Here is a 26,929-nt window from a genome sequence, read left to right as displayed (position 1 = left end):
GCTCATAACTCGCAGGATCCTAGTCTCTGGTCTAACAACAGCAGATAGTTATACACTACAGAAATAAAGAGACTGCTACCCATAACATGCCAGTACTGGTGTGTGTGTGCTGGCCCATGTGCACGTCCTGATGGAGAAATTATAAACTGAGCAATTTTGTCATCTGACATAGGCTAAAGGCGTGTTCTTTGATGATACAGCAGTGGCCAGTGCTTGGGAGGCACGTGGGAGCAGGTTGTAGCCTCATGAGAAGGGACCTGCTGGGACAAGGGCTGGGAGAGAAGCCTTGCACAGGAGCAGCAGATGGCTGTGCTTGTTGACTTCCATTTACTATTTAGTTGGCACTGAGGGAGCAACCAAGGACAGGGAGTTGGCTGCTGGCAGGACAGTTGATGGGGCAGGATGTGTGAGTGGAACCTGGGATGCTGTTCAGGCCACTGTTTGCTGCCGTTGCTTGTGTTCTGGACAGAAAAACAAGGGGTCAAATGTGGTGACATGGCACAGGATGTCCTCTGTAGCAAACCACAGGATGGCTGATGGATGAAGTCTGTAACTGTGTAACTGTTGTATTTCTTTCTATAGACATTGTCCATGTTTCCTGCACGGATTCTGAGATTGCTGGAGTTTGTGGGATTTTCTGGAAACAAGGTAAAGGTGAAATAAATATTGTTGGTACATTTCCTTCAGACGTAGAGAAAGAGAGAGGAGTTTCTTCTTCCTCTCATTAACTCTCTGAAACACACTGATTAGTATCACAGCATGTATGTTGCTGACAACGTTTTCATGCAGTCTGGAATTCCTTTATATTTTTGTGTGAACTATTACACTCTAAAGGTTGTGATATCATTTTTCAATGAAAATACACTTTTGAAACATGATACAAGACAATGGCTAATACAATGGTGTTGACAAAGTCAGGTTTTGTTTTGTTTTTAATTATTTTTAGTTACTGGTCTTTTGATGTATGCTTGTGCTTAGAAGGTCATAGCCAAAATCATATTTTTAGCCTGTTATAAATTATCTTACTTGATAGTTGTGGCTATTAGAGTATCTGAATGACCCTGAGAGGTTCCTGCATGACATCCAGTTGGCAAAAAAAGACTTTCAATTTCATTTGATTTATTTTTCTCCATGTCTTTAATGATTTCCATGGCACCTAAATCTTCTTTGCCTAAAGAGTAAGTGCTTTTTTGTGCCCAAAGAATTACAAGCCTGACCTGTGTTGTTTGTGCATGCAGTTTAAGGCCAGTTGTTTAGCAATGAAGCACCAGTAGGCTTGCACAAACCTGACTTACTCTGTAGGGCAGAGGCACAGAAAGTGCCCAGAAAGTACTCTCTCTGTGTTAATATTTTGTGGTTATATTGTTTCAAAATAGGATAATAAACTGATGGGAACTAATTAGTTTTATTTTTTTATTTTTTTAAAAGAAAAAAAAAATCTTGGCCTTGATACCTTGTACCTGTCCTTATTTCCCATTCCACCACTAGAGTATGAGATTCATTCAAAAATCAGGTTCTTGGATTAAAAACACATTAAGGTTCACTTAACCTGAACTACAAGTTATGTTTATTTCATAAATTCTGAGTAAGGTAAATGTTTGATGTCCCACAAACACAGCAAAAGTATAAGCAAGTTAAAACTCAACTCTTTTTTATATCGTTTTCCATTTTCAAAACAAGTTTCAAGGAGAAAAATGTTTCTTTAATCAGAGCTGCACCCGTAGGTGACATGTGGGTGAATGTCATTGCCATTTTATTAGTTTATTGGAGAGATGTTAGATCTGAAAATAAAATGTCGGCTTTAAAAGCAAGGAGCTATTGGCAGAGCATGGATTAGAACTTGGAAATGTCTGGGAGCTTGACCAGGAGCTGTTTCACAGGCAGTAGTGGCAAAAATCAAATAGTTCCACCGGTCAGTTATAAAAACAAAATGCATCTAAAGCAAAATACTCTCTGAGAAAATGTAAGGGCAATTCGCGTACCAGCAAAATTCTGAGAATACTGTATTGAACACCCATTCTATTACTGCAGATGAAAATTTTCCCTCTAATTGAATTTCTGTTCTTTTCCATTGGCCCTGGGGTTTGTTGTATGGCTATGAGTGGGCTGCTATTTGTGTTGATGAGTCAGCTCCTGTTCCAGTTTTTCAATAACTGACTGAAGCATGACCTAGATTAGCATAAATTTAAGCAAAAACATGGTATCTGCACACCATAAAAAAGGCGCATTTTAATCATTTTGGTCAAAGTTCATTGATGGTCATTTATTTTAACATCCCAGAAAAGTCTTTCTGCATTTGACAGTTTGAAACTAGATGCCCAAGGTGAAAAGCAAGATTGCAATTGCATTCATAATCCCTTCCAGTGGTGGTTTTCCAAAGCTTGCAAGAGAATTCTGTCCTCTGCAGTGCAGACAAGAGGCTTGAAGATGAAAGAAAGAGTAACAGAAGAGAGAAAGTGTGTGTGTGTCATATGCTGCACCCCATCCAGAGGAAAAGGAATTTTGAGTCCATCAAATAGTCTTTTAATTTAAATGCTCATGGTGAGCATCAGGCTGTGCAAAAGCCAAGAGAGCCGTGTTTAGTGCCTTGAGCTGCTTATGGTTTACCCAAAAGAGTTATATTTCACTCAAAGACAGTTTGCTTTTGGTGTGGATCATGCAGGTATTAGAAGTGGATATACAATTGTATTAAGATACCTTCCACAAAACCAATCTGCCTTGAAGCTGGCAGACTTGCCCCTAGCAACTCTCCTTCTCTCAGACATAATCATGTCTGCTAGATATTGAGGATGTGCCCAAAGCTGATTTACTTCCTCAGCCATTTGTGGGCACTGGGGACAGCATGATCAACTTAACAGCAGTCTGGAATCCCAGAATAGTAGGTAGGATAAGATCAAGAAAGTATAAAAGTAGCCTGAGGCCACCGTCGTTCCCTTTTGCTCTGAGAAGTGCCAGTTGTGCCACACTCACTGTCTGAGCTCCTTTCTCCTGGTATCGTTGGTCAAACTAAGGGCTTATTTGTGTTTCATGGCATAGACCCTGCCTTCAGATATTGAGATTCAAGGCACAGGAATGCAGTTTCACCTGATTTCATAAGAAATTCTCTGTGGGTTGAGGTATATATCATGCATTAGCTAGGCCACTGTTCTGTAACAGGGGAGGCTGGCCTTACCCACTCTGGGCAGCGGATGTGGAATGTGTCCCATCCGGATTTTTTGTGTTTAATGGTGACTAACTTCTGGTGTGAGATCACAAGATTTCTCAGGCTGACATATACTGTCATCCTTAGTTTATAGAATGCTACAAATTTTGTGGTGCTAAGCTGTACAAAAGTTTGACATGCGTCTACCGTAAGTTAAGTGCAGCTTGTCAGAGGGTCAGCTAGCAGCGTGATTTCAGGGGAAGGCAGAAGAATTTTCAGATAGAACCAACTTCTTTCAAATTATACTTTCTGATGTGGGAGGACACTTTTTCCCCAAGCAGCTGAGCTGAGGAATATTTTTGATGTCTCAATTTGTAATAAATTGAATTCCAGTTTCCCACGAAGCATCTTTTTGATTTGCATTTTGGTCTCCTGCAAATTTTAAACTGAAATTATTTAATGCATTCAAGTACCCAGGCTACCAGTTTAATTAGTTCTTCGTAAAAGCTATTATTCATCCTACTTGCTACACCTGCAGTAATGTGATCAAGTTATGGGACATGAACAGTGACCTTGTTTTACTTCCTTTGTAAAGATCTGTAATTAAACAAGAATGATTTGAAATACAGTTGAAGAGCTTTCACTTCAGGAAATGAGATGGATTTTAGTCAGCTGAAATAGGTAGGAACCAGCCTGTACGCTGTCTCATGATGGTTCTGAGCATTGTCCTTGTTTGTGCCACATTCACTGTGGGAATCCTCCACTACTTGTGTGGGACACCTGAATGAGTGAGTATGGGATGTCTTGGAACAAGGATCACAATAGTGGGATATTGCTTTTCCTTGTCATGTAGAAACAGTATAGGGAATTAAAAGGGCATGGGATGTTCTGAGCAGCTTTCATAGAAAGGTAAGGGATACTGCACTGGATCGTGACATTTGTCTGTAAGAAAAGTGTTTTGCTTCCTCCTCTGTGTTATCCCTTATGTTCTTCATGGTAATGTGCATTTTGTGTTACCGTCATTTAAGTATTTTAGAGAAATTACTAATACTTGTTGCCTTGACATCTGTTTTATATTGTAGCAATAGACTTTGTTTGGAAGCACATCCTGGTGGTTTGGCATTGCTCCTGTCACCAGTGGGATAGGTGTGGGAGGTATTTACAGGTGTTGAAAGGTGTGTCCGAACAATTAGGTGTAATGCACTCGATTATACTGACTGGCACCAGTGAGTATAATTTGTTCACAGAGTAACTCCTTAGGCTCAAATAGTAGTAGCCTGTGATTTGGTGCTGAGATCTTCAGCTGATCCCCACTGAGGATCATGTGGGTGTAATAGTAGCATTGCCCAACTCATGACACCTCACCTACCTGATTAGGTTTGCTGGCTAATTTCTGTAGGATCCCTCTGGAGTAAGAGTAAGTGCTTAAAAAGGTGATTCAGCGTGTCTGACTTGGGCTTCTGTGCTGAATCGCTCCTTCCAGGAGTACATCTGTCTCTACCAGCCACAAAGGGAGCCTAGGGAGTCTGTCTGTCTGGACATGGTAGCTAAAATGTGCTTCTCAGGAACACCCTTTGTCATCCTGCTTTGGAGATCTTGCCATAGCAAAAGCAGTTTGCAGGAGTGTTTTCCGGGGAAGCAGCTTTGTTACAGCCTTCTCTACAAGCAAGCATTGCAATAGTAGTAATAACTGCTTCTAGATTTCTTTTGTTCAGACTGTGTTTACTGATTATATTGTCATTTTAATATAGAAAGTTTGGGGTATTCCAGTAGCAGAGTGAAATGTAAGCAGTCTTTAATTACCTGTGTGGGACAAAACAGGATTCTAGACATGACAGTGAACTAACTTGCTCAGTGAGCTTCCCATACCTGTGTAACTACTCAGTTTAAGAATTTAGGCTGATGTATGCCAGATTTGCAGCTGCCTTTTCTAAAGAATGGGCAATTTCTTAATCGATTATCTTCACAGTTACAGCTTTCCCAGATGCTGTCCCAGATGGGGTGGATATGGGCTGCCTTCTTTGTTCATACAGACGATAATATTGTTTTTGGCTATCTTAAAATACATTTTTGGACTAAAATACATGAGTGAGATCAACTCAAACAAGTAAATTGTTCTATATAATTAATATAGTTTGTTTCTCTGTCATTCTTAGTGCTATTCACAAATATGAGCAGCAGCCATTTTACATGTATTTTTATATTAACTGGAAGATATCTAACCCTGTAAGGCCTTTTACTGATGTAAAAGTCTGTAAAGACTCAGTAAAATATCAGTCCTGAAGATTTTTCACTTAAAAAAATCCACTTTGGAAGTCTGCTTTGGATTTTTTTTCTGCCAAATTCATTCCACAAAATGTTTTTCTTCTAACTTGCAGTACAACAGTGATACTTTTTAAAAAAAATCCAAATATTTGTGGTTTTCATCTGAGCAGGTGGAAGAAGCTGAGTGTATCATATTTTGTTAGTTATTTGTATCAACCAAACATCTGCTTTCAGCGGAAAATGAAGTTGGCTTTGTTTCAAGAGTGCTTGCTTTCCATAAAGTCATTGATTTTCAGTAATGATTTTCCTATCTTTTAAATTTCTTCTGAAGTGATGTACAAGTCAGTATTTTCATTATTTTATCCAGGCTAGATGTCATGCTAATTCTCTTGCATGTGTGTGTGTTAATGGTACCCATTACTTTCCTCATAACAGTAATAAAGATTTATTAAAACTCAAAATATTTATATTTTAAAAAAATAACAACACTAGTTAAGTGAAAACATAAATGTATGATCAAAATTAGAATAAGGTTACAGGCTTCAGGGTTTGTCCAGTAAATGGTAAAGGTCATGTAGTGTAACACCTTTCCATGGGCAAGGACACACAAAAGATGAAAATCTGTGTTGAGATCATGCACTGAGTATTCCCTGTGACACCTTCTGCAGTGGCTCTAGAGACATCCCTCAGGGTCCCTATTTATAGTGTAGCTGGTTTGAATGGATGTCTTTATAGTTGTGTACATCATGTTCCAATAATTTTCCATTGCAGTCGTAGTGCAACTTTTAAACAGAATTTTCCCCAGCACAAAGCAAACGTCTTACTGTGCGTGTTTACTAGGAAGCAAATCACATGGTTAATTAAGTTTGCATGTTTATGTTCTTGCCGTTGATACCAGGGAACCAGTCCTAGAAAGGGGTTGGTAAATACTGTTGTCTCAGGAGCTTGAATCCTTAGTGCTCCCTTTGAATATGAATACAGCGTGATACTTGATCACTGTCGTTCTTCCCAAAGAGAACAGGAATGTTCTTCTTTCCATTATATTTTTTCCCACCTCTGGGTGGGAACACCATTGCAAGAGGGCCAACACCATTGCAAGGCTGCTTTTGTTGACATACTTAGAGACATCCTTTTGCACTGTTACTCTTTGCCCTGCTAGTTGCAGATATTGTTTCCTTGATGTCTTTAACTTGCTTCTGCAGTGAATAACAGCAAACACGGAGGCACTGCACAAAGACGATCAATATTATTTGCCAAGCATTTTAAAACTGTGCTTTTTTCATTATTGAAATGTTGTTTAACAGCATTTGGGTGATGGTGATAAGTTGTTTCACATTCTCTTATGTTAACTGAGTAATAAATCACCAATTGCTGCTCTGTCACAGGATGTTTTCCAGAGATTAAGCAGTTACTCTATAAAAAACTGTTAATATAATCTCTCTGATTGCAATATAAGTAATTAACATCAGTGTATTTTGGGAATTTGAGAGTAAGCAATCTATAGATGATACTGCAAAAGGTAAATATAAATATATATTTACACACACATATATACAAAAATAGCTTTGGTTCTTTTCTAATGCTTTGTCCTCCTCACCTTTGTTTGCACAGGAGCATGGTCTGCTGCAGCTTCAAGAAGGAGCGTCATCATACAGCTTTAGGTCGGTGCTGTGTACCATGCTGTTGCTTTGCTATCATACTTTCATGACCTTTGTGTTAGGTAAGATTGTTTATAATAACTCTTGGATTTGATTAGTTCTTGTGGGAGACAAAGGGGAAAAAGATGGTTTCAACACCTATTTGTTGGTGAAATGTTTGTTCACACTCAGATTGAATATACGTCATTTTGGGGTGATTTTACAGTAGTGATCATAACCAGAGAGTATCTTCATCTTCAAGATGAAGGTTTGTGTAATGCATAACGAAGGAGAAAATGAGGGTAGCAAAAGAAGTCATGAGAACTAAATCTTTCTTCTCTAATCAGGTGTATTAACTGGGAAGCTGAAATCGTGGCTATAAGTGAGATGAGTTCCTGAATACTTTGTTCGTGTTTGTATATCATCTCTGTCTTTTTTGAGAGTTGATAGCATCTCACTGAAAGAATACACTTCCCAGTTATCTACTGTTAGAGCTTTTTCAAAGTGTGTTTGTCTACTCATAAATGAGTTTTCAAGTCACTAAGCACAATGTTGTTTGAATCTTCCTGCTTGCTGGCTTAGTGAAACTGTATTTATACCTAACTTAACAGACAGAGGAACTTCTGTATCAGCTAGATGAGGATGGCTAATCAGTACCTTGCCTCCCGTTTTTTGTGTTTGTGTGTGTGTGTGTGGTTTTTTTTCCTACTGTTTTTATTACTTGCATTATTATGCATTTTAGGGACAGGAAAAGGAAATGTTGAGGAAGCAGAAAGGCTACTTAAACCTTACTTGGCTCGCTATCCAAAGGTAAAATTAATCATAATTCAGATTGGTATTATTGTTCAATGTTTCCCTGCCAAATAACAAAGATCTAGACTGTATGGTCAGCTTGAAAACTGTTAAAGAATACTTGTATTTTTATTATTATTTATTACAGGGAGCCATATTCCTGTTTTTTGCAGGCAGGATAGAAACACTGAAGGGTAATATTGATGCGGTAAGTAATCAACTTGCTCTTGGAAAAATAAACATCAAAAGCTTCAGAAAAACTCCTACAGGAACAACATTTCCGTTTTGGTTAATGCTTCCTGTGTCTTTGGCCTGTATGTAATTTATAGCTCATGAATACAAGTAGGAATTTCAAAAAACATTTTGACCAGCTTGTTTCACCAGCTCATTTCATTACCCTCGATTTCTGGTGATAACCTAATCCACCACTATTAATGACACAGTTTTGTCATTTTCTTTCCTGTCCTGAAGTGAGTTGTACCTTTAACAACATCCCATGGTAATCATTTGCCTTAAGTCTGAATGGAGAGTCCTACATGACTTGCAAGAATTAGGGTGTTGCAGAATGCACGTCAAAAATATTCCGAGACACAGTATCAGCTGATGTGCAGTGCTGTAGCTCCCTTGAAGTCTTTAGAGCTTTAACAAATGTCAGCTGAGCACCTGTCCTCTGACTTAGTTTCGCAGTTTCCCTAGGGACATACATTAATTTTGCCTGTACTAAGGACAGAATATAAAACTTCCAAGAATGGGGAGCTCTGTTGCAGGGGTAAACTTGCTGACCCCAGGATGCCTGTGGAGCCAAGGATCTCTTATGTGAAACCAGCAGACATGATCTTGGGGAATACTAGGCTGTTTTTAATTTGGAAACTGCAGGAGCTCTAGAAGCAGATCATGAAGACCAAATGTCTATTACAGTTCTGGTGTACATGCATTTACATGTGATTAAGGCAGTGTTTGGAAATCTCTGTGTTCAGGCAGTTAATAGGTATGAAGAATGTTGCGAGGCTCAGCAGTACTGGAAGCAGTTTCATCACATGTGTTACTGGGAGCTCATGTGGTGCTTCACCTATAAGCGCCAGTGGAAGATGGCATTCTTTTATGCAGATCTGCTAAGCAAAGAAAACACTTGGTCAAAGGTAAGAGAACAAGAAGGAAATATTCGTGACAGGTGTAAGGCCCTGTATTATCTATTAACTTTTAATCAAATAGAGTTGACTTTTTGTACTTGTGAGCTGGGTGAAAATCATAAAACAAATCCTGGTCTGCTGTGGCTTTTTCAAAACAATGTGAATTGTGAACATTCAAATCTGAACAGATTGTGGGCAAATGGAAACCTTTTGGGCCTCATTTGGAGATGAAGAACAGCCTGTTAAAGATGTTCTGCTGTGGATTAACTGGTTGTTTTATCAACACATTGCAGTTAGTGGCAAGTTGTCATTTCTTTCTTAACATTATAAGCTCTTTTGGTGATGAGTGAGATTAGCCTTGATGGTGCCTCTAGGATAATAAATGCAACTAGAAGAAGCACCTTGCCCTGTGCATTTGAAAGGGAGAAGTTTTCAAGTCAAGAACCCTGGTAGTTTTCCTCCCTCCCTCCACCTTCACCTGAACCACAGCAAAATCTGTCAGGTTTTAAAGTCTGGTGAGTGGGTGGGTGAGGTTAACTGGTGTTCACTGGTTTATTTCTCCTCAGTGTGATCACACAGTGTGGATATGGAGGCGTATCTCTGTTTTTTTCTACTGCACGTGATATATATTGGTCAAATGCAACCAAAACTGACATAAGGTTCAAACTGTCAGATGAGAGCAGCTCTCACAATGCTTCCAGTTGTATAAAATCTGGAGCAGGGATTCGTGCCCCTGGGAATTCCAGCAACGCTCTCAGCCAGATGCATTGGTCTGAATAGCTCCCACAAGACTTTTGTTCAGTGGTGGACCACTACCTGACTGGAAGCTTTAATATCCTGAAATGCTGTAGGGTTAATATTAATGTATGTCTTTTTAAACTGCGTGTAGAGTTCTTAAGTTTATTGCACGGGCCTTGAGGCAGCAAAGATGCTTCTTATCAATAGTTAACCTATAGTAAGTACAACATAATAGGAGCAAAATAATAACTACATGAACTAAGTAAATAATGGTCACATAAATGGCCTGTTACATTCTGCTACAAATAGATATCAAAGCTTAAAATATTTTTCCTGAAAACTCCTGAAACTTATGGTTAATGTAGACCCCTTAAAGCAGTTTTCAAGACTGCTCAAGAACTCACAACTGTCATTTTCGGCTGTTCCAATGTTGTAATGTCCTCTGCTGCTTTGCTTTCCTTGGTTGCTGACTGTACAGTTGCTCACATGTCCCTATGAAATCAGTACATTTCATAATCTGAAATAATGAAACCTTTTAAAAACTATTGTGCTTTTTCTAGAACTTAATATTTGAGGTATGCTACCAAGTTGTGACTGGACACATAAACCATATAGTTTGTTTAGTTTTTTTTCTCCAACCTCTTCATAAGGTTTCCAGCGTGTATTAATGAGAGTAATATAAAAATTTATTTTATACAAGCATGATACGTAGTTGTACACTTGTAATGTGAACATGAGCTGATAAAGAAAACAAAGGCATACAAGATTTTTAAAAAATTACCCTACTTTTTAAAATGCTTATCTCCTGATTAAAATTTCGTAAGATTATTTCTAGTTGTAAGCAAAGGCAGCAAGTTCTTCCTCTTTGTTGTCGTTTTGTTCTTTAAATCAATAATGGTGATGCTGTAAATTCATTTTTCTGTACAGATATTCTTGATTGCATTTGCAGGCTACCTATATTTACATGAAAGCTGCTTATCTCAGTATGTTTGGACCTGATGACTGCAGTCCTTTTGGAGACAACGAAGTTGAATTATTTAGGTAAAAATTGCTAACTTTCAGTAAATATCAAGAAACTCTCAGTTTCAGATCAAGTCACGGTATATATGGAACAGAGGCAAAATTACTCATTGTGCAGTTTGGAAGATCTGCACAAATAGCATTTGAATTGGTAAGAAATTGAAGAATGAAACATTACCCGTAGACTAAAGAAGACCCTGAATTCAGACAGCAGATTTCTACTGGCCTGGAAATACTTTAGAGACAGGTATTAGTTCTGTCAGCCATACAGTATCTGCTATAGTTGCGTGTACCATTCACATTCTTTTTCAGTTTCTTCCTTTAACCAAAATGGCATGTAAGATTTGAAAGCCTTAATGGATTATGCTACAAGATGGATGCCTGTAACAGCTAATGGAGACCAAATCAGTACAATTCGATTCTTGGGCTTTGAGTCTGAGACCAATATTAAATAGTTACATGTGCAAGTAAATATTTGCGTTTAATATATTTCTAATGATTAAGCTAAAAAAAGCCTAAAATTTGCTGGGCCAAACAAAATTAATTACTTTGTTTTTCTGAGAATGTGTCTATAAAATTTCAATATCAATTTTAATATGCTTAAAATATATTGATACTTCTCAGACCTTCCGTATCTTATATAATTATTAAAAGCAGATTTCATTGGATTTGGGATCCATTGCAAAGGGAATCAGTTTGGTCTTTGGGAGAGTGGGAGGAACACTGACAAAAGCTAAGCTTGCCTCTTTCTCAGTCTGTGAAGATGGGCCATTTGTAAGTTAGGTGCCTCACCTAATTTATTCTTTGGGTGGGGAAGAGTCCTGCTGCTGCTTAATTGAAGTGGAAGCTTAAAAGAGATATGTATGTCCTGCATAAAGACAGACTTTGTGAATACGTATTGCTCTGCTTCCCTAGAGACAGCAATAGCTGGGTGTGTAGCAGCTTTTTAAAGTTCTCTTCACTTAGATTTATTTTTTTAAAAAGTTTGAATATTGTTGTCCCAGAGGTTCACAGAGGAAAAAATCCTTACTTTTTTTTTAAAAAAACTTCCAGGATTGTTCCCAGCTTGAAACTGAAAATCGCAGGGAAATCACTGCCTACAGAAAAGTTTGCCATTCGGAAAGCTCGACGATATCTGTCTTCAAACCCCGTTCCTTTACCTGTTCCACCTTTGGTAAGTTAGAAATATTATGCCCCCCTGCCCCTCACCCATTACATTTTTTTTTTTTAATTTACTGAAATAAAAGCAAGATAATTAGAATACTATCTTTTCGTGTTTCTAAGGTAAAACCTCTGCAAGAGACTGGAATGTTCCCAAAACAAAGCCAAATGAATGCAAGGAATGCTGTAAAACTGGGGCATGCAGCAGCCACAGGGAACTAAGCCAGTTGTTTGTGACACATAAATGTGTTGCATGTGTAGCTCATTATTCTAGCTATGGACTAGCATGCTCCTATGAGGTTTATTTTTAATTACCTGTTGAGGAACTTTGCCCTTGGTCTCTTCTGTCATGTGTCAATTACTAAGACTATTAAAAGAAGACTTTAAGGTACAAGAGAGTGGAAAAAATCAAGAAACCCGTGCTAGAACTGGGGGTTCTGTGTAAGCAGTTCCCTAATGTGCCCCTGAATGTTTGCAGTGTGGTGCTCTCCAAAGCACCTCAGGGGTGGTAGGATGAAACACAGCCAAGGTTCTTTAGCCACTCCAGAGAGCTATTGCATACAGTTATTTTTTTTATTTTTATTTTTTTCCTGTAGTGCTGGCTAGTTCCCCATGGCCAGGTAAGATCAGCTGTGTAAGGCACCCATTGCCTAGCACATGGTGCACTTACAAAAATCTATCTGCAAAGACCAAGTAAAAGAACATGAAAGATTCTGACTCCACAGGTTTGCCAAGTTCAGTGGCATTAACATTTGCAGTGCCTTGAGCTGTTTTATTTGAGAAACAGATGGATAATTAGTCAATACTCTTTAAGAAAATGCCTGAGCAAGGAGATCCTCTTGGAGACACCAGTGAGTAGTCATTTCTCAGCCCACCAGCTGGTTATGTGACACACTGCTGCTTGAACAAACAGTCCCCTGCATATATGGTACAGCACCGTGTGGGTATTCACTAGTGGCCACTTTAAACCAAGTCATGAGTCTGAAATGAGAGGAAATGATGAGATTACTTTGATTTGCCTTTCAGGTTTTAGAGATTGTAGAGAATAAATAAATATACACACCTGTAGTTTGGTTGGGCTATTCTAATGGAGTTTTAACAAAACAGGTTTCTGTGCTAAAGGCTTTCCCTTGGAGTGGTGGGGACGCTGCACTTTGTTTCTGCTGCAGTTGCATTTCTGAGGCAGCAGGTGCCGCAGCTGAACAATTGAAAGCACTCAGGATGTGGAATGGGTGCAGAATCCCATTTTAGGATTTTTCTTTTCAATGTGAAGGGACTTGCTGAGAGGAGAGAAGTCTTAAATATTTAGCCTAGAATAAATATAGTTTGAGTACTTCTGAATCTAAACCATGGTAATAAATCTACACCAGATACAGTAAGTTCAACACCGGTTTTCAGTGTTGTAACACTGAAAGCAACGCTGAAACAACAGTGACCAGACTTAACATCATTTCATCTATTGTAGCCTGACATCTTGGTGTACAGTAGCTCCAGAAGTCAGTTATTCTGTACAGAAACTTTAAAGAAAAGCTCTAAATTATCAAATTCAGATTAGGTCATAAAAATAAAAAACTTGTCACGAGGATCAGTGGGAAATACTATAGAAACTTGAATCACTATAGAAACTTGAAACAAGCTTTGTGATTGCTCTTGGCAGTTGCCACTTCAGTACATTTGGTCTGGTGATGTACCCTAATAACAACCAGGAATTAAAACAATAGTTTTTCATTAAAGTTACCCTAAGAACAGTTGAATTATGAAAGAAGTTACTGTTTGTGGGAACGTCAAACAAACCTGAACAATTTAAGGGGTTTATGGTTCAGCTCTAGAATTCTGTTGGTTTGTTTGAAGCTTGGCTTAAAGGCTGGGGGTTTTGGTTTTCTTCGGTTTCTTGACATTTCTTACTTTTCTGTGGAAGCAATACATTATAACTAGTTATTGTTATTACTGCCCTGGCTAGGCTAGAACTGAAAAGCAAGAGGAGACCTTAATAAAAGGATAGATAGCCATGTGCTGTTAAAGTTTTACGTTTGTTTTTGTTAGTACTTGCCTTCATCTATAAGCGTGATTGTGCTGGCATCCTCTTCAAGCATCTACCTTGGCATCAAGTGTAATAAATGTCTCTTCAGTTGTTTTCCAGGACTAATTTGCTCTGAAAAACAATGTAACTGGCTTCCATTTGCAATGAAAATGTTTCGATGAACTGAGTTTTTAGCTAAGGAATCTGTAACTTTTTCATCATACAGAGATAACAAGTATTTGATAGCTTTGTTTATCCAGTGCTGTAATTAACAATGCTGTCTTCTCTCCCTGACCTTAGGAAATGATGTATATCTGGAATGGCTATGCTGTAATTGGACAATGTCCCAACTTAACAGAAGGCATGTTAGAGACTTTAATTGAAGCAGAAGAAGCATTGGCAAGAAGTCCAGGTAATCAGTGATATGGTTTAAGCAGGTATTTTACGGTGCAATAGCTAAAGATATTATCTGTGAATAAAGAGACACTTGTTAGTAAAGTTAATCTGATCACAGGAGGAAGGTAGGTTATGAAACCATAAACTGTTTGTGCAGATAGGACTAATTTTCCTCTTTTATCATAGCAATGACTTACAATAGTAGCAAGCTATTTTCCGCCCACAGAGGTGTATTAGGACTAGTTTATGACATGTATTAAGGACTGTTTATTTTGGTAGATCAAAATCAGCATATAAATTGACTTGATTACTTAGACCATGAAGCTTTGTTATCTTTAGATACCATATTTCAGTTTTGAAGGATTAATAGGAAGGGACGAGTGTCAGTCTTCTGTTCTAAAAGTGCTGTCAACTTATGACATGACCTTGGAGTGATATTTGGAGTGTCCTTGGAGTGGACTTGAGTGATATTTGTGTGTTGAAAGCTGAGATATCAGGGATGGGCTTCCTTTGCACTAGAAAGGAGCATAAGAAAGGACATAATATTGACCTGGAACAGGCTCTGCTACCACATCTTTTGTCAGTCTGTTAATTAGCCATCCATGAGCAAGTTGAATTGCCATTTATTTCTCACCAATCTTCCCCCACTCCTATAGAAGTGCAGCCGGTCTCTGCAATCACAGTCTCCCCTTACTAAATAGTTGATCTTATTACTACATACCACCTTCCTGCAAAAGGATTGATCCCATCTTGACAAAGGAACGTGGGTTGTCACTGCATTGCAGTCTTTTCTGGGACCTGGTCTTCCTGTGCACATTGTTACACAAGTATTCTTCTAGAGTTGAAAGAGTTGCTTGAAAAAATGGCTAAAGCTGTCTCCTTTTTAATTATTTGAGAACAAACAAAAATATTTTCACTGAAGGTGACATCTTAGTAGAAGTCATTTGTCTGTTTCACCTTTTGTCACACATTTTGATACTTTATTTTGGATAAGTGAATTATTTCACTATTCCTTTTTTTTCTAAGTAAATAGTGAACAAGACTAACTTTTTGCAGGGATTTATGGAAGCTGATTCATGTTTGTAGAACACTCTGAGGACACACAATTGAAAAGTGCAATATATTTTAAACACACCAACAACAGCATGTGACAGTGTTACACCAATAAGATGTAAATCTGTTAACGGAAATAACATCCAGAAATGCAAATCTGATATGCACAGTTGTGTCTAGGGTAGGTTTATAAATGTTTTGGATTTTTTTATGCAGTTGGGGGCAGTTTGTAGGCTGTATTATAAGTAGAGGAGATGCGTGCATACAAACATGTTTGTGGAACAGATGTCCAGATAAGTGATCTGCTTTGTGTTTTTCTTATGAAATAACTCTTCTGTGGCCCTGAGACATCTGACCAGGCACATACTTAGTATGTCACCTTTTGCCCTCTTTCCTGTTCCTTCTAAGTTAGTGTGCTGTACAGTCTGTGGGCATCTTCCCTCAGTTTTGCTTTGGTGATGTATTGTATTTAGATGTTTCTTTTGGATTTAGCAATACAAGTAACTGCAATTGGATCAAGACCTCCAAAAGGACAGTCCAAAGGGGAAAAACTGTTCCATGTAGAATGTGTCAGCATTTTATCAGCTGGGGTGGCAGAGGGAGAACTAGATTAAGGACTACAGTAGTAGAGAGAAGGCGAAATTCAATAGCACAAGATGCGGTATCACACATTTTGCAGAAATTCCTATTAGCTAGTATTTTGTGATACAAGTTTGTCTGTAGTAGCAGGAAACTGCACTGAATGAACTTAATGGATCAGTTAGTTCCTTCTGTCCTGTGTTCCAGTAAAAGAGATTTTACTCACACCTACCTGTGCATGTTTCCCCGCAGGTAGGAAAGTGTCCGGTACTCTAAAGTTTTCTAAAATGTGCCATTTGCTTCATCTTGCAGCTACGGAATTGCTAGCAGATGACCAGTGCGTGATAAAACTGTTAAAGGGTTTATGCCTCAAGCATTTGGGCAAGATTGCAGAGGCAGAAGGCCATTTTAATTACATCTACTTAAAGTAAGTTGTCATACCTGGTGTGCAGGAGAGCTCTTGAATTTCTCAGTAGCTGTCAAGTAACTACAACCTGAATGTGAATACAAAGGGGAGGAGTACAGTATCTCTAGTATTTATTTCACTTGTTTCGGTATCACAATTTTGATTGCCAGTATTATTAGCTATGTAGGAAGGAGGACCTGACCTGCAATTCTGTACTTTTTACTAAGAGATTTTTTTCTTCTTTGGGGGCTATACGTGCATAATTTTTTTGAGATACTGCTGCTTTTTTTTCCCCGCTTTCCTCTCACCAGTCGTGAAGAAGCTGTGCTCAGAGAACCAAATGCGGTCTGCAGAGACAGATGGCAGCACAATTGTGCTTGGAACTTCTATACATCGTGCAGTGAATGTGATCTCTTTTTCTCAGTTCACATAGATAGAGCTCATAATATTGTCACCTATTCTAATAAATCCCTTATAATAAAGGGAATATTTTTTAAATTCCAAGATATAACATACTATATAGGGTAGTTATGTAAAGTACACTTTTAATAGCCCAGAAGGTAGCTTTGGGTAGAGAACACAAGAGGTGTTGTAATAAAGATTGATTGCTCTTTCTGATCTTAGCTAATCTCCTATTTATTTGTGTTTGGAGCTCTTAAATGAAGGAAATAATATATCATTTCAAGATACTGAGGCTATTTCTTTTCCAATGCAGTGAGAAGAAGATAAAATATGACCATTATCTAATTCCAAATGCCTTGTTGGAGCTGGCCTTACTATATCTGGACCAGGATAGAAGAGAAGAAGGAATAAAACTACTGGAAAGAGCAAAGTAAGCAATTGAAAAGTCTTTGCTGATGGGTCAGTATGTTATTTTACTGATGGATAGGAAGCAGACACATTAATACCACAGAAACTCATTGTTTCCTTTAATCAGCAGAAGCACACATGCCCTAGTTTTGGCTGGGGCCTTTTCAGATAGTAGACACTATCTGATCGTACAGTCTGTGAGCTATCAATCCATTCTGATAAGAGGAAAAATAATTTTAAAGGTCTTAATATGAATGTCAAGGGCTTCCATAAGGAATAATCCATGGGTAACTAAATGTAATTATCTTTGTAGTCTATTTGTTTATTCACAGAAGATGTATTAAATGAAATCAAAGCTCTATGTTAGGGCTGAAATAATATTACTCAGATTGATAGCTAGCAGTGCTGTTACTTCTTTTTTCCTTGATAAAATACATTGAAGATGATGTTTCAGTTTTCATTTATCTTTGTGTTCTTTCGTCTGCATCTGAAAGACAGCTGAAACACCTGCCATTGCTATTTTTGTTGTGACTGATGTTTCTATCCAAGTAGGTTTATCAGGAATACTTGGACTGGATCATGCATGTTCTTTATTATAAAACCAACAAAATAGAATTTTGCCTCTGTCCAAGTCTTTGCTTTTCTGCTGAGCCAAGATTTCTATTGGGGGGGAGAAAAAGAAAAGAAAAAAATAAGGCAGTCCAAACCAAACAACCCTCATCTCCCTCAGGCATTCTGCAGCAGGGCAGTTCTTCACTCTGCCTGGATGCTGAATGAGGCCAGATGTTGCACGTTTCCAAGTGCACAGAATCACACCAGCCCCTGCTGCAGGAGTGTTGCTACAAAACTGATCTCTGGCCCCAACTTTCAAAGAAGTCGCAGAGAGTTTTTCTGTTGAGTTTTTGTCCAAGTCAGTCCAACATGTAAGAGTGGTGAATCAGTGTGCTGAAGATGATGCCAAAAGCCTGTCAACACAAAAATTAAAATATTGCAGCTCTTAATCTCCTGTGCTCATGAGCCTGATTCTCTGTGGACTTGTGGAAGTTATTAGGAATAGCAAAAATTGCATTAGCAAAACGCAATGGAAATTGTTTCAGTCAATTTCACATTCCTCAAAGCACGCCTTGCCTCAAATCCTCAGTTTCTTTGCTCAAATCTTTAAAAGAAGCCTAGAAATTACTGCTTCAGAGCTTCACGCTCTAGTACAGCTGTCAGTCCCTGCTCGGCCTTCCCACCTCTTACCTGGCAGCTTGTGTGGCTCAGGTCACAGACTCCCTCAAGGGAAGGTGTTGGCTTAAAGAAGGGCACAGCAGATAGCAGCTCTTAAAAATCTCATTACCCAGTGTTTGAAAAGCTAATACTCAGGCTTTTGATGCTCAAAGAACTCATGGAAATGTGGAAAAAAAAAAGGGGGGGGGGAGCTGTCTTATTTCAATCAATCACTAAAAACTGTAACCTTTAAGTTACCACCTGTAGCATTATATATATTTGATCAGAATGCACAGGTTTCATAAGCCTTCGGCTAAAAATGCTGAGTGTCTTTTCAGCCACTAGGGGGAGAAGGCATTGTCTGTGGTGGATTTCAGGATTGCAAAATCATGCTTGCTGTTGGCAGGAGTGGAGATGAGTGCTCTGCTTGTGCATGATGTTTGATTTACTTGACCTAAATCCACGTACTGCTGCTGGCTTGAATATTTCAACTCTAGGAGAAAGAGTGGAATGAGATAATAAACAGTTTTGGCTTGATCATGCATGGAAATATTTCTATTTATATTACCATAAGCAATAAGCAAGAATATCAGCCTGCTGATGAGAAATACAAGAGGCATTTTTTAATATCTGCATGACAAAATCGACTTAGTTTTCAGCAAAATCTCTAAAGTGTTTCAGATCATCATGCAGCACAACCCATTCATTTCCATGTCTCAGTCAGCCTCTTGAGTACTGCATACATAAAATTAAAAGCTGGTGTAGGATGGGTGAGGAGTCCCTTGTTTTCGCAGAGACTGCCACTGCCACAGTGCCAGATGCTTCCCTCCATGATTGATTTGAATTATGAATTTTGAGCTGAAATGCTTTTAAAATATACAAACTCCTTAATACTTTTACTTAATTACTTTTTTTAACATTTCTGTAAAGGTGACAGTATCTGCTAAAAGAATATTAGCATGGTCTAATCCTCATTGGTACCTAGATTCGGTTTCCATTCTTCAGGATTTGAAATGTTGGTTCCTAGTAAGGTCTGCATTTTCCCTGTGGTCCTGGGAGCAGCAGATCCCACCTCTGTTGCTTTGGAAGTCTTAGAAGTCTTAGCTTTTTTTCTCCTAGATGTTATTTCTATTATGTTTGTTAAATTCTTTTACTGTGATTTGGCAAGTAGCTTGTGGACAACTGTAGGTATCCAGAATAAACAGTATCACTGAAATACATCTTTCTTTTTACCATTGTACCAAATGTAGGCAATTTAAAGCTTCATCTTTGAATTACAAATTTATTCTGTTTTTTTTTTAATAATCTAGAAATACAATGTTCATTCTACATTACCTAGCAGTTATCAGTGGTTATCAGTCTCATTCCTGTCCTTACCATACTTACCAAAGGTTCATATCACTGCTGCAAAATGTTTAAATCCTTACTGTTAGCACACGTTCCTCATCTTATTAAAATGAGGAAAAAAATCATGAAAATATGTGTTCAAATTCATCAGTCATACTTTAGGAGTGGAAAAAAAAATAATTTCTGAATGTAAACTAAGTGGATGTTATGGATATTTAATATGGACTCAATATTTTGATTGAGTGGAACAGATTCAATTTGTTATTAAGCTATATTTTTCTGGTAATTGCCAGACAGTAGAACTACAAATGAAGAACAAAGAGCTACATTGTCTGGCCAGAAACACATGCCTTGTATTTTACAGTAGGCAACAAAGGAGCTTGTGAAGAAAAGGCTTTTTGCTGTCTACAGTTGTTTTACTTAAAACAGTAACATAAAGATAACTTGAAAATATTTAAATATATATATATTCATCAGGGCGGATCTGCTTTTGTTTTAGACATAACTACAAGAATTACTCCATGGAAACGAGAACACATTTCAGAATTCAAGCTGCCCTGCATCAAGCCAAATCCTCCCCAGAAAATGGAATGCACTCTGGAGCCTCGGCAGTGTCGTAACGTTTTCTTCTTTGATGTGCTGTTTGTTGCAAACTTTGGTGCAGACAATTACTGACACTTTAGAATTATTTTTCCTTCTCTTTCAAGTCACTGAGAAACCAAATCATTTAAAATTTTAAAGGTGATGCATAAAACATTAATCCAATGTGATAACATGGCAAAAAAAAACCCTCAAACCAACTATAACCCATAAAAATATTGTTTTTTTCAGCAGTGGCTTTTTGAATACTTACATCTGTGTAGTTCTCTTTTCAATCATGTGCCTTTTCTTTCTTGTATTCACAACATCTGCTAAGCAAGATAGAACATAAAGTGGAACAACTGGGGAAAAAAAAGCAACTGTAAACTTTTCATGGTTCACGGATTTAATCAGAGTGAGCTTTAAACGTTCATTTGAATTCGTACTGCTAGCAGTTGAGAAGGAAGCTTCTCTTTTTCCAAGTCTCTACTTGAAATGATGTGAGAAAATCTCAGTGCACAAGAAACACAGCAGGGAGGAGCTCTCAATCCTGGGCATTTTCAATTGTGCATAGAATGTCTCTTTACTAGCTTTTAGTAGTTGCTTTTTTGCTGCTGTAAGAAACTTGCTGGTGAAGAAAATGTTCTCCCTTATGCAAGTATCTTGACATTTTCTTTAATCTTGTCTTCATGTCAAGTCTACTGCTTGTAGTGCCTGAATGATTTACCAAGGATTTTAGAGAGGAAAAAAAAAAAAAAGAATAAGATGGAAGTATAAAACTGCATCTCTTCTTTGACAAGTTTAAAAATGGGAGGACCTTAGGAAACAGCTCTGCCGTCAGAACAAACATGATTTGAAGTTTGTATTATATTCAAAGCACAAGTTCTTGAAGGTCACTTAAGAAACAGCAATATTCCACTGGCTGCACAGCCACACAAAGTTACTGTGACAGTCAATTTCTTCTTAAAATGATTGTTCTTAGAGATGTCCTACTTGAGATGTCCATGTTTAAAGAGACCACATGGTAATGTTTCCTGTGTTAAGAAACTTGGGTTGAAGCAGAAGCAGGCTCCCTTGGCAGGGTGCTCTGCCATTTACAAAGGAGATCTTTTTCTTTTTGCTCTTTATTATCTTTTTGGAGAACCTGTGAGGAAGTAGGGCATTGAGAATAGAGTGACGGGCTAGCTCTTCTTTCCAGTGCTGTCTGCCATATAATTGCTGCTTTTCTGCAAAACTGGTGAAGTCACACGTAAAACAAATGCGCGCTGTACTTACTGTTCTCCAGGCTAGCTCCTTGTGTACACCTGTGTTTTTTGAGGGCACAGTTCTACCTCCCTTTTGAAGGAGATGGTTCCCCATGAGCTGTTCTGGTATGTGGCGATGGGAGGTCTTCTGACAGCCCTTTTTCTCCAATGGAGATGTTTGTCAGGAAGATTCATATATAAGTACCTCACAGTGAATATGCCTTCTGATGTGATTGTTCCCAGCAGAAGAGAAAATTGACAGTTTGTAGCTCTGCTTTTACCTCCTCTAAAGAAATGACATTGTTTTATAATGCAAATTAATATGCAAGGAGACAGAACCACCTGTTCCTCAACAGTGAGAACTTGCATTGTATTAAAAATAGACACCCTTTATAAAAGTCTTCCCAAGTTAAAATTATAGGTGAAGAATGCGTTTTTTAAAGTGACTTTCCTCAGATAAATTCTCAATTCAGATACGATTCAGTACGAACAGTTATGCTATTTACATATTGCACATCAAAACTTAAGTGTAAAAACTCAGTCATTCTTTGTATAGAATAAAAAAGATTCTTGTTCTATTTCATGCATATAACGCCTCTTCTTCCAGTTGTGTCCTTTTCAAACATTTTGGCAGTCTTAGCATCTTTTGAGCAAGCAATGCCATGAGGATTAGCATAATTTGTACTTTGCAGAAAGTGAACAATCCTTGTGACTGTAGATATATCTCTCAAGGCCACTGAAATGCTCTTTGAAATTTCACCCACAACTGAGTTGTGCCTGTGCTCTTGGATGCGTTGCACAAAGGCCATACTGTGCGACACGCAGTCAACTTCCCTGGTTCTTTGCAGCGATGAAAATCCTGAGATTTTCAGAGTCACCTTTGGTTGCACATAAACACCCGTCGTATCGTACGCCTAATCTCCAGCTTCAGGTGGGGACCCTGCAGTTGGTCATGACCAAGTAGTCTGTGCTTGCATTCTGACATTTTCGCTCCCAACCGGGAGGGAACATCACCTCCCTCATGCATCAGGGTCTTACAGATTGTACTATTCTGAACTCACCAAGGGAGAATAAAACCTTGCTTCCTAAGGGATGCATGGAGGATCTGGTATGTTACCACATGTCAGACTTGTTTTTTAGATATGTTACATTTTGAATTGTCTGCTTTTACTCTTTGTTCACGAGTATACTTCATTCTGTTGCTTTTCTGCCGCTAGTGTTCAGAAACTCGGTGTCAGTGTGGGCTGTAGCTAATATATCGATATCTGGAACATCTGTAATGGGATTGTCTTTCAGGCTGGAGAACCTTTCCATTGCTTCTACTGAAGCTGCTGCATTCCTCCTGAAGGAGCCCTCCAGAATGGTAAATTACTTTAAGTACAATGAATTAGGGAAAGCACAATTGGTGTGAGAAGTTCTCAAACAGCTTCACAATTCAGTGTATTCACCCACAAGAAAATAGTGGATACCGTAATGGAATCACAAATCAAGGGTTTTCACCATGGCTGAAGATTTAGGAAGCATTAGGTACTGCTTCAGATGGATATGGTAAATGCCTCATTTGCAGAAGCAGCAGTTCCTACTGCTTTCAAACTGCAGAGTCTGACTAATGTTCAAGAAACCCTCTCTGTGTAACAAGCTTTAGCCAACAAGTGCTGGTGTCAGCTCTCTCAATCCTTAGCAAAGCCAGAGAAGTTAACCAAATGAAATCTAATTCACGTAGCAGAAAGTACTGTTCTGCACTTACTAGGACTTTTATGATAAAACTTACATACTGTATTTTTTAAAAAACATATTTTATTTAGTAGCACTGATGAGTGGTTTCCTGTCAGTAGCCAAGGAGAAATTCATATTTGGTCTCCTGGATGTCTGCAGCAATTGCCGTGGTTTGCCTTGTGCTATCAGTGTCTTCTGAACGTGGTAGTGGCAAGGAAGGGAAAAGCAGTAAAACTGAGATAACCGTCATCATTAGATCTGATATGTGGAGTCATGCATATGTGCTCTCTCACTGAACCAAAGGGAGGATATGGGTTAAAGAGCTAGCAGCAAGCAGCTTACACTGAGGTCTAACAAAGTCTAACTGTACGTGAACAGCTCCTATAAATAACATGAGGTGAGATAACCTGTTGGATAAAGAACAGTGGGGTGAAGCTGAACGTGGTTATAGGTTTTCTTGAGGATAGAGAATTGTTTGGTGAATTCACAAACATGATACAACTACTGCTATTTGGAAATACCCATTTATGATTGCTAAACTAAAGCACAGGAACACGTTTTGATTTATTACTGACACGCAGTCCTATTATGACCTACAATTAATGCATTCTGTCACAGGTGGTTAGTTTAAAGCCTGCCCCATTCTAATGCTGCCCTCATTTACACTGCAGTGATAGAGCATTCAAAACTTTGCCTTCTATGCTGCTGTGTTTTATAAAACAGGATCATATCAAACATTTCCTTCCATTTCACACTGGTTTTAGCATTAAATTCTATATTAAGTTCAGTGCCTTAGTACTTCTAGTTGACCTGTGGCCTGGGTCGAAGATAGCTAAAAGATCCTGGGGTGACAGATTTGACAGCTTGCCTATCTTGGGCCCAACAGCAGCATCTGCAGTAAAATAATGCTCCTGTTTGTGAAACAAGGCTTTCCTAGAGGTCAGCCCAGAATGCAAAAGGCACTCCCAAGAGCTTAAATACAGCACTCTCAGCCTCCTGTTCCACCTGCAAGATGTGTTTCTTTGCCTTCTCTAGCATAAAAGCACAGTTGCAGTGCGCATGTATATGAAATGACCAAAACAATGCGTTCCACAGTTCCTCCTCTGGGAGGAAGAGAAGAAGATAAAGAGGTGAGTCATGTTGTTTACTGCTGTACAGGAAAATGGTTAATGGTTGGAAACGTCACTGATGAACAAGATCGGAAAACCTGAGCAGACTAGAAATGAACTTGCTTCTTTTCTCATTATGTTCTGCAAGTACCCTTTTGTGATAGATAACATGCAGAGTGTGTATTGGCAAGTATTGTAATGGAATGATTTGTCATTATAAAATATTTTTAAAAGATACCCTCCAGATTTGCTTCAGGTGCTTAAAAAAAAAAAAAAAAAAAAAAAAAAAAGACAAATACTTTATTTTAAGTCCAATCCTTGTCTCAAAGATTTATGAACAGCAAGAGAACTAATAAATACCTGCATTGCACTGTGGTAAAATTCTGCATGGTGTTTGCTCCAAATTCAACATTTTTGTAGGACCAAGCTTTGTTCCATTGTTCTCTGTGGTTTTTGTTTTTTTTTTAAATCTCTGGACCTACTTTCTTTCATTGCTGGCTGAAGTCAAGCAAAATGTTTATTTAGAATTACGTATTGTGTTGAATTCCACTTGCTTTCACTCTCCTTGACTACATTGCAGAAAGAATACAAACCAAAGCAGTCAGAAACCACCCAGCACACTGGCTTCTAAAATTCAAAAAAAAAGAAAGAGGGGAAAAAAATCATTTATCTCATGTTAGTCAAGTACTGTAACAACATTTTCAGGTCTGTGGCTGAAAAGTAACTTTTTTTTTTTTTTACATCTTTTACGTAAGACTGTTTCTGACCAATTCATCCAAATAGTAATCAGACTCAAAAAGGGGCCATAATACTCAGCTATTTTAGAGGAAACAGCTGTTCAAATGTTGTGTTCACATTCTGTGCTTGTGAGAGAGCCAGTGATAGTTAAAGATTATGACTTTCCTCTAAATAAGTCGTCTAGGCTCTGTCTTTCTGACTTTTGTTAAAATAAGCGAGGTTACTACAAAAATGCTGATTTGGATATCATAGCTACTGCCTTGTTTCAATACCTATCAGAAATGCTACTTGAACTTCTGTGCAGGCTTGCTGCTGGAATACGGGTGGTAGGGGGCTCCTGGATTAAGGCACGTTAACAGAAACGTAGTTGTGGCTGTCTGGAGTCCATTGTTCCACTTGTCTGTGCCTGCCAGTGGTTGCGTGCCAACGTTTTGTGGACTCTGCTTTCTGCAGAGGGGCAGTGCAAGAAGCCAGCAAATGCAGAGTCTCTGATTCCAATAACATGGTACGAAGGTTGTTTGCATTAGTGAGGGAGAGTGTGGAAGGTGCACAGTGTGGAAGGTGCAGAGCCCCAACACTTTGATCGCTCACTTCTCAGTTCTTTCATAGAAGAAACGTGCAGAATCTCCTGTTATTTTGCTCTTTCTCCCAGGTCCTATCAAGCAAGATGAGCAGTGCATGCGTCCTGGACACAGGTAGGTCCGGCAGGACTTCAGGTCCTCTGCTGAGGCAGGTAACTTGGATCTGAGCCTTTTATCTGTTGAGAAAAAGCAGATAAGTAGAAGCTGCAATTTTCTGGATGGTTTTCACCTCTCACTGTTCCTCTTACCCAGCCACACGTAGGGTGTGTGGAGGTAAGGAACGACTTAGCACACCAGGGCTGTATTTGATGCTTGTCCGCAGTGCTGGAGCCACAGGAGCTGTGCGTGGCTTTGATAGTGCGGTAGGTGCAGTTTTAGGATGAGCTGGTGTTCTGTTGGTGAATGCGGTGCTTTTCCTGCCCGTTTGGTGAAGGTGGTGCTGTGACATGTCTAAAGAGTGCCTCTGCTGGGGCCATGCAAAAATGGAAAATAGGACCGGAATCTCCAACGCTCAGCAAAGGTCTGTAGGTGAAGAAGCAGTGATGAGTGATGACTCTAGAAGATACAATATAGGGGCCGTGTTCAGTGTCATCTTCTATCAGGTAGCCGGTACTGCTCTCATCACTCCCGAGGTTACACAGCCTCTGGCAGCTGCAAGCTCTTTTTAGAAGCAACCAGCAAGGACAGATGCAGGTTTGGTATTTGCTCAAGCCTCCATTTTTAAGGCTTCCGTACCTGGGAAGCCTTGGGTAAGGTTTCTGTTCCATGATGCTGGGCTCATTGCTGATGCAAATAATTCTTGTTCTTTTCTAAGGAGCAGCAGGAAGCTCACCCATAACGCCTTTGCTGTTACTGAAAGTTTGTGATCTGTGACATACATACCCATATTATTAAATATATGTGCATGCATGCTCACTCACACCAGCATTCTTGATTAGACAGGCAGCCACCACCGAGGGGTCTGTGCAGGGGGGTAGGATAAAGAGGCTACAAAGGTGGCAGTCTGTGTCTGCAGGGAGGGCCCTGGCAAATGTGTGGTAAGTGAGCAAGAGCAGGGCCTGTGTCCAGAACAAAATACGTGGTGCAGGCAGGCAGAGAGCACTTAGTATGTGCTGTAGATTGAGCAGAAACTGTTGTGTGCTGAGTTGTTGTTGGAATGCTTTCATTTAAAATAAAGACAAACACTCTCTTGGGTTTGGTGCTGCAAAGAATATGTTTTTTTTTTTTTTTTTTTTTTTTTTTTTTTTTTTTTTTTTT

At 38.8% G+C, this 26,929-nt stretch overlaps 1 protein-coding gene and 1 long non-coding RNA gene across 4 annotated transcripts in view; one reads left to right on the top strand and one right to left on the bottom strand.

The window, feature by feature from the left end:
* Positions 1-22,115, top strand: part of TTC39A (tetratricopeptide repeat domain 39A) — a 46,131-nt gene extending 24,016 nt beyond the window's left edge. For all 3 annotated transcript variants that reach the window (XM_035333150.1, XM_035333149.1, XM_035333151.1), the window contains exons 8-18: positions 583-648; positions 7,019-7,127; positions 7,787-7,854; positions 7,985-8,044; positions 8,814-8,975; positions 10,654-10,745; positions 11,778-11,898; positions 14,206-14,317; positions 16,246-16,360; positions 17,055-17,171; positions 20,205-22,115. In XM_035333150.1, coding sequence (XP_035189041.1) covers positions 583-648; positions 7,019-7,127; positions 7,787-7,854; positions 7,985-8,044; positions 8,814-8,975; positions 10,654-10,745; positions 11,778-11,898; positions 14,206-14,317; positions 16,246-16,360; positions 17,055-17,171; positions 20,205-20,325 — 1,143 coding nt within the window. In that variant the 3' untranslated portion in view covers positions 20,326-22,115. The remainder of the gene's footprint in view (positions 1-582; positions 649-7,018; positions 7,128-7,786; positions 7,855-7,984; positions 8,045-8,813; positions 8,976-10,653; positions 10,746-11,777; positions 11,899-14,205; positions 14,318-16,245; positions 16,361-17,054; positions 17,172-20,204) is intronic.
* LOC118170690 lies at positions 21-26,922 on the bottom strand. The gene is made up of 3 exons (XR_004752840.1): positions 25,670-26,922; positions 17,717-17,721; positions 21-31 (listed from the first exon to the last, which is right to left on the bottom strand). It is a non-coding gene; the product is annotated as an uncharacterized LOC118170690 (long non-coding RNA).
* Between the last annotated feature and the right edge of the window lie 7 nt (positions 26,923-26,929).

The sequence above is a fragment of the Oxyura jamaicensis genome, chromosome 8 (genome assembly GCF_011077185.1).
Source record: "Oxyura jamaicensis isolate SHBP4307 breed ruddy duck chromosome 8, BPBGC_Ojam_1.0, whole genome shotgun sequence".
Taxonomy (NCBI): Eukaryota; Metazoa; Chordata; class Aves; order Anseriformes; family Anatidae; genus Oxyura; species Oxyura jamaicensis.
The sequence above is the reverse complement of the archived record's forward strand: the minus strand, read 5'-3'. Positions and strand labels throughout refer to the sequence as shown.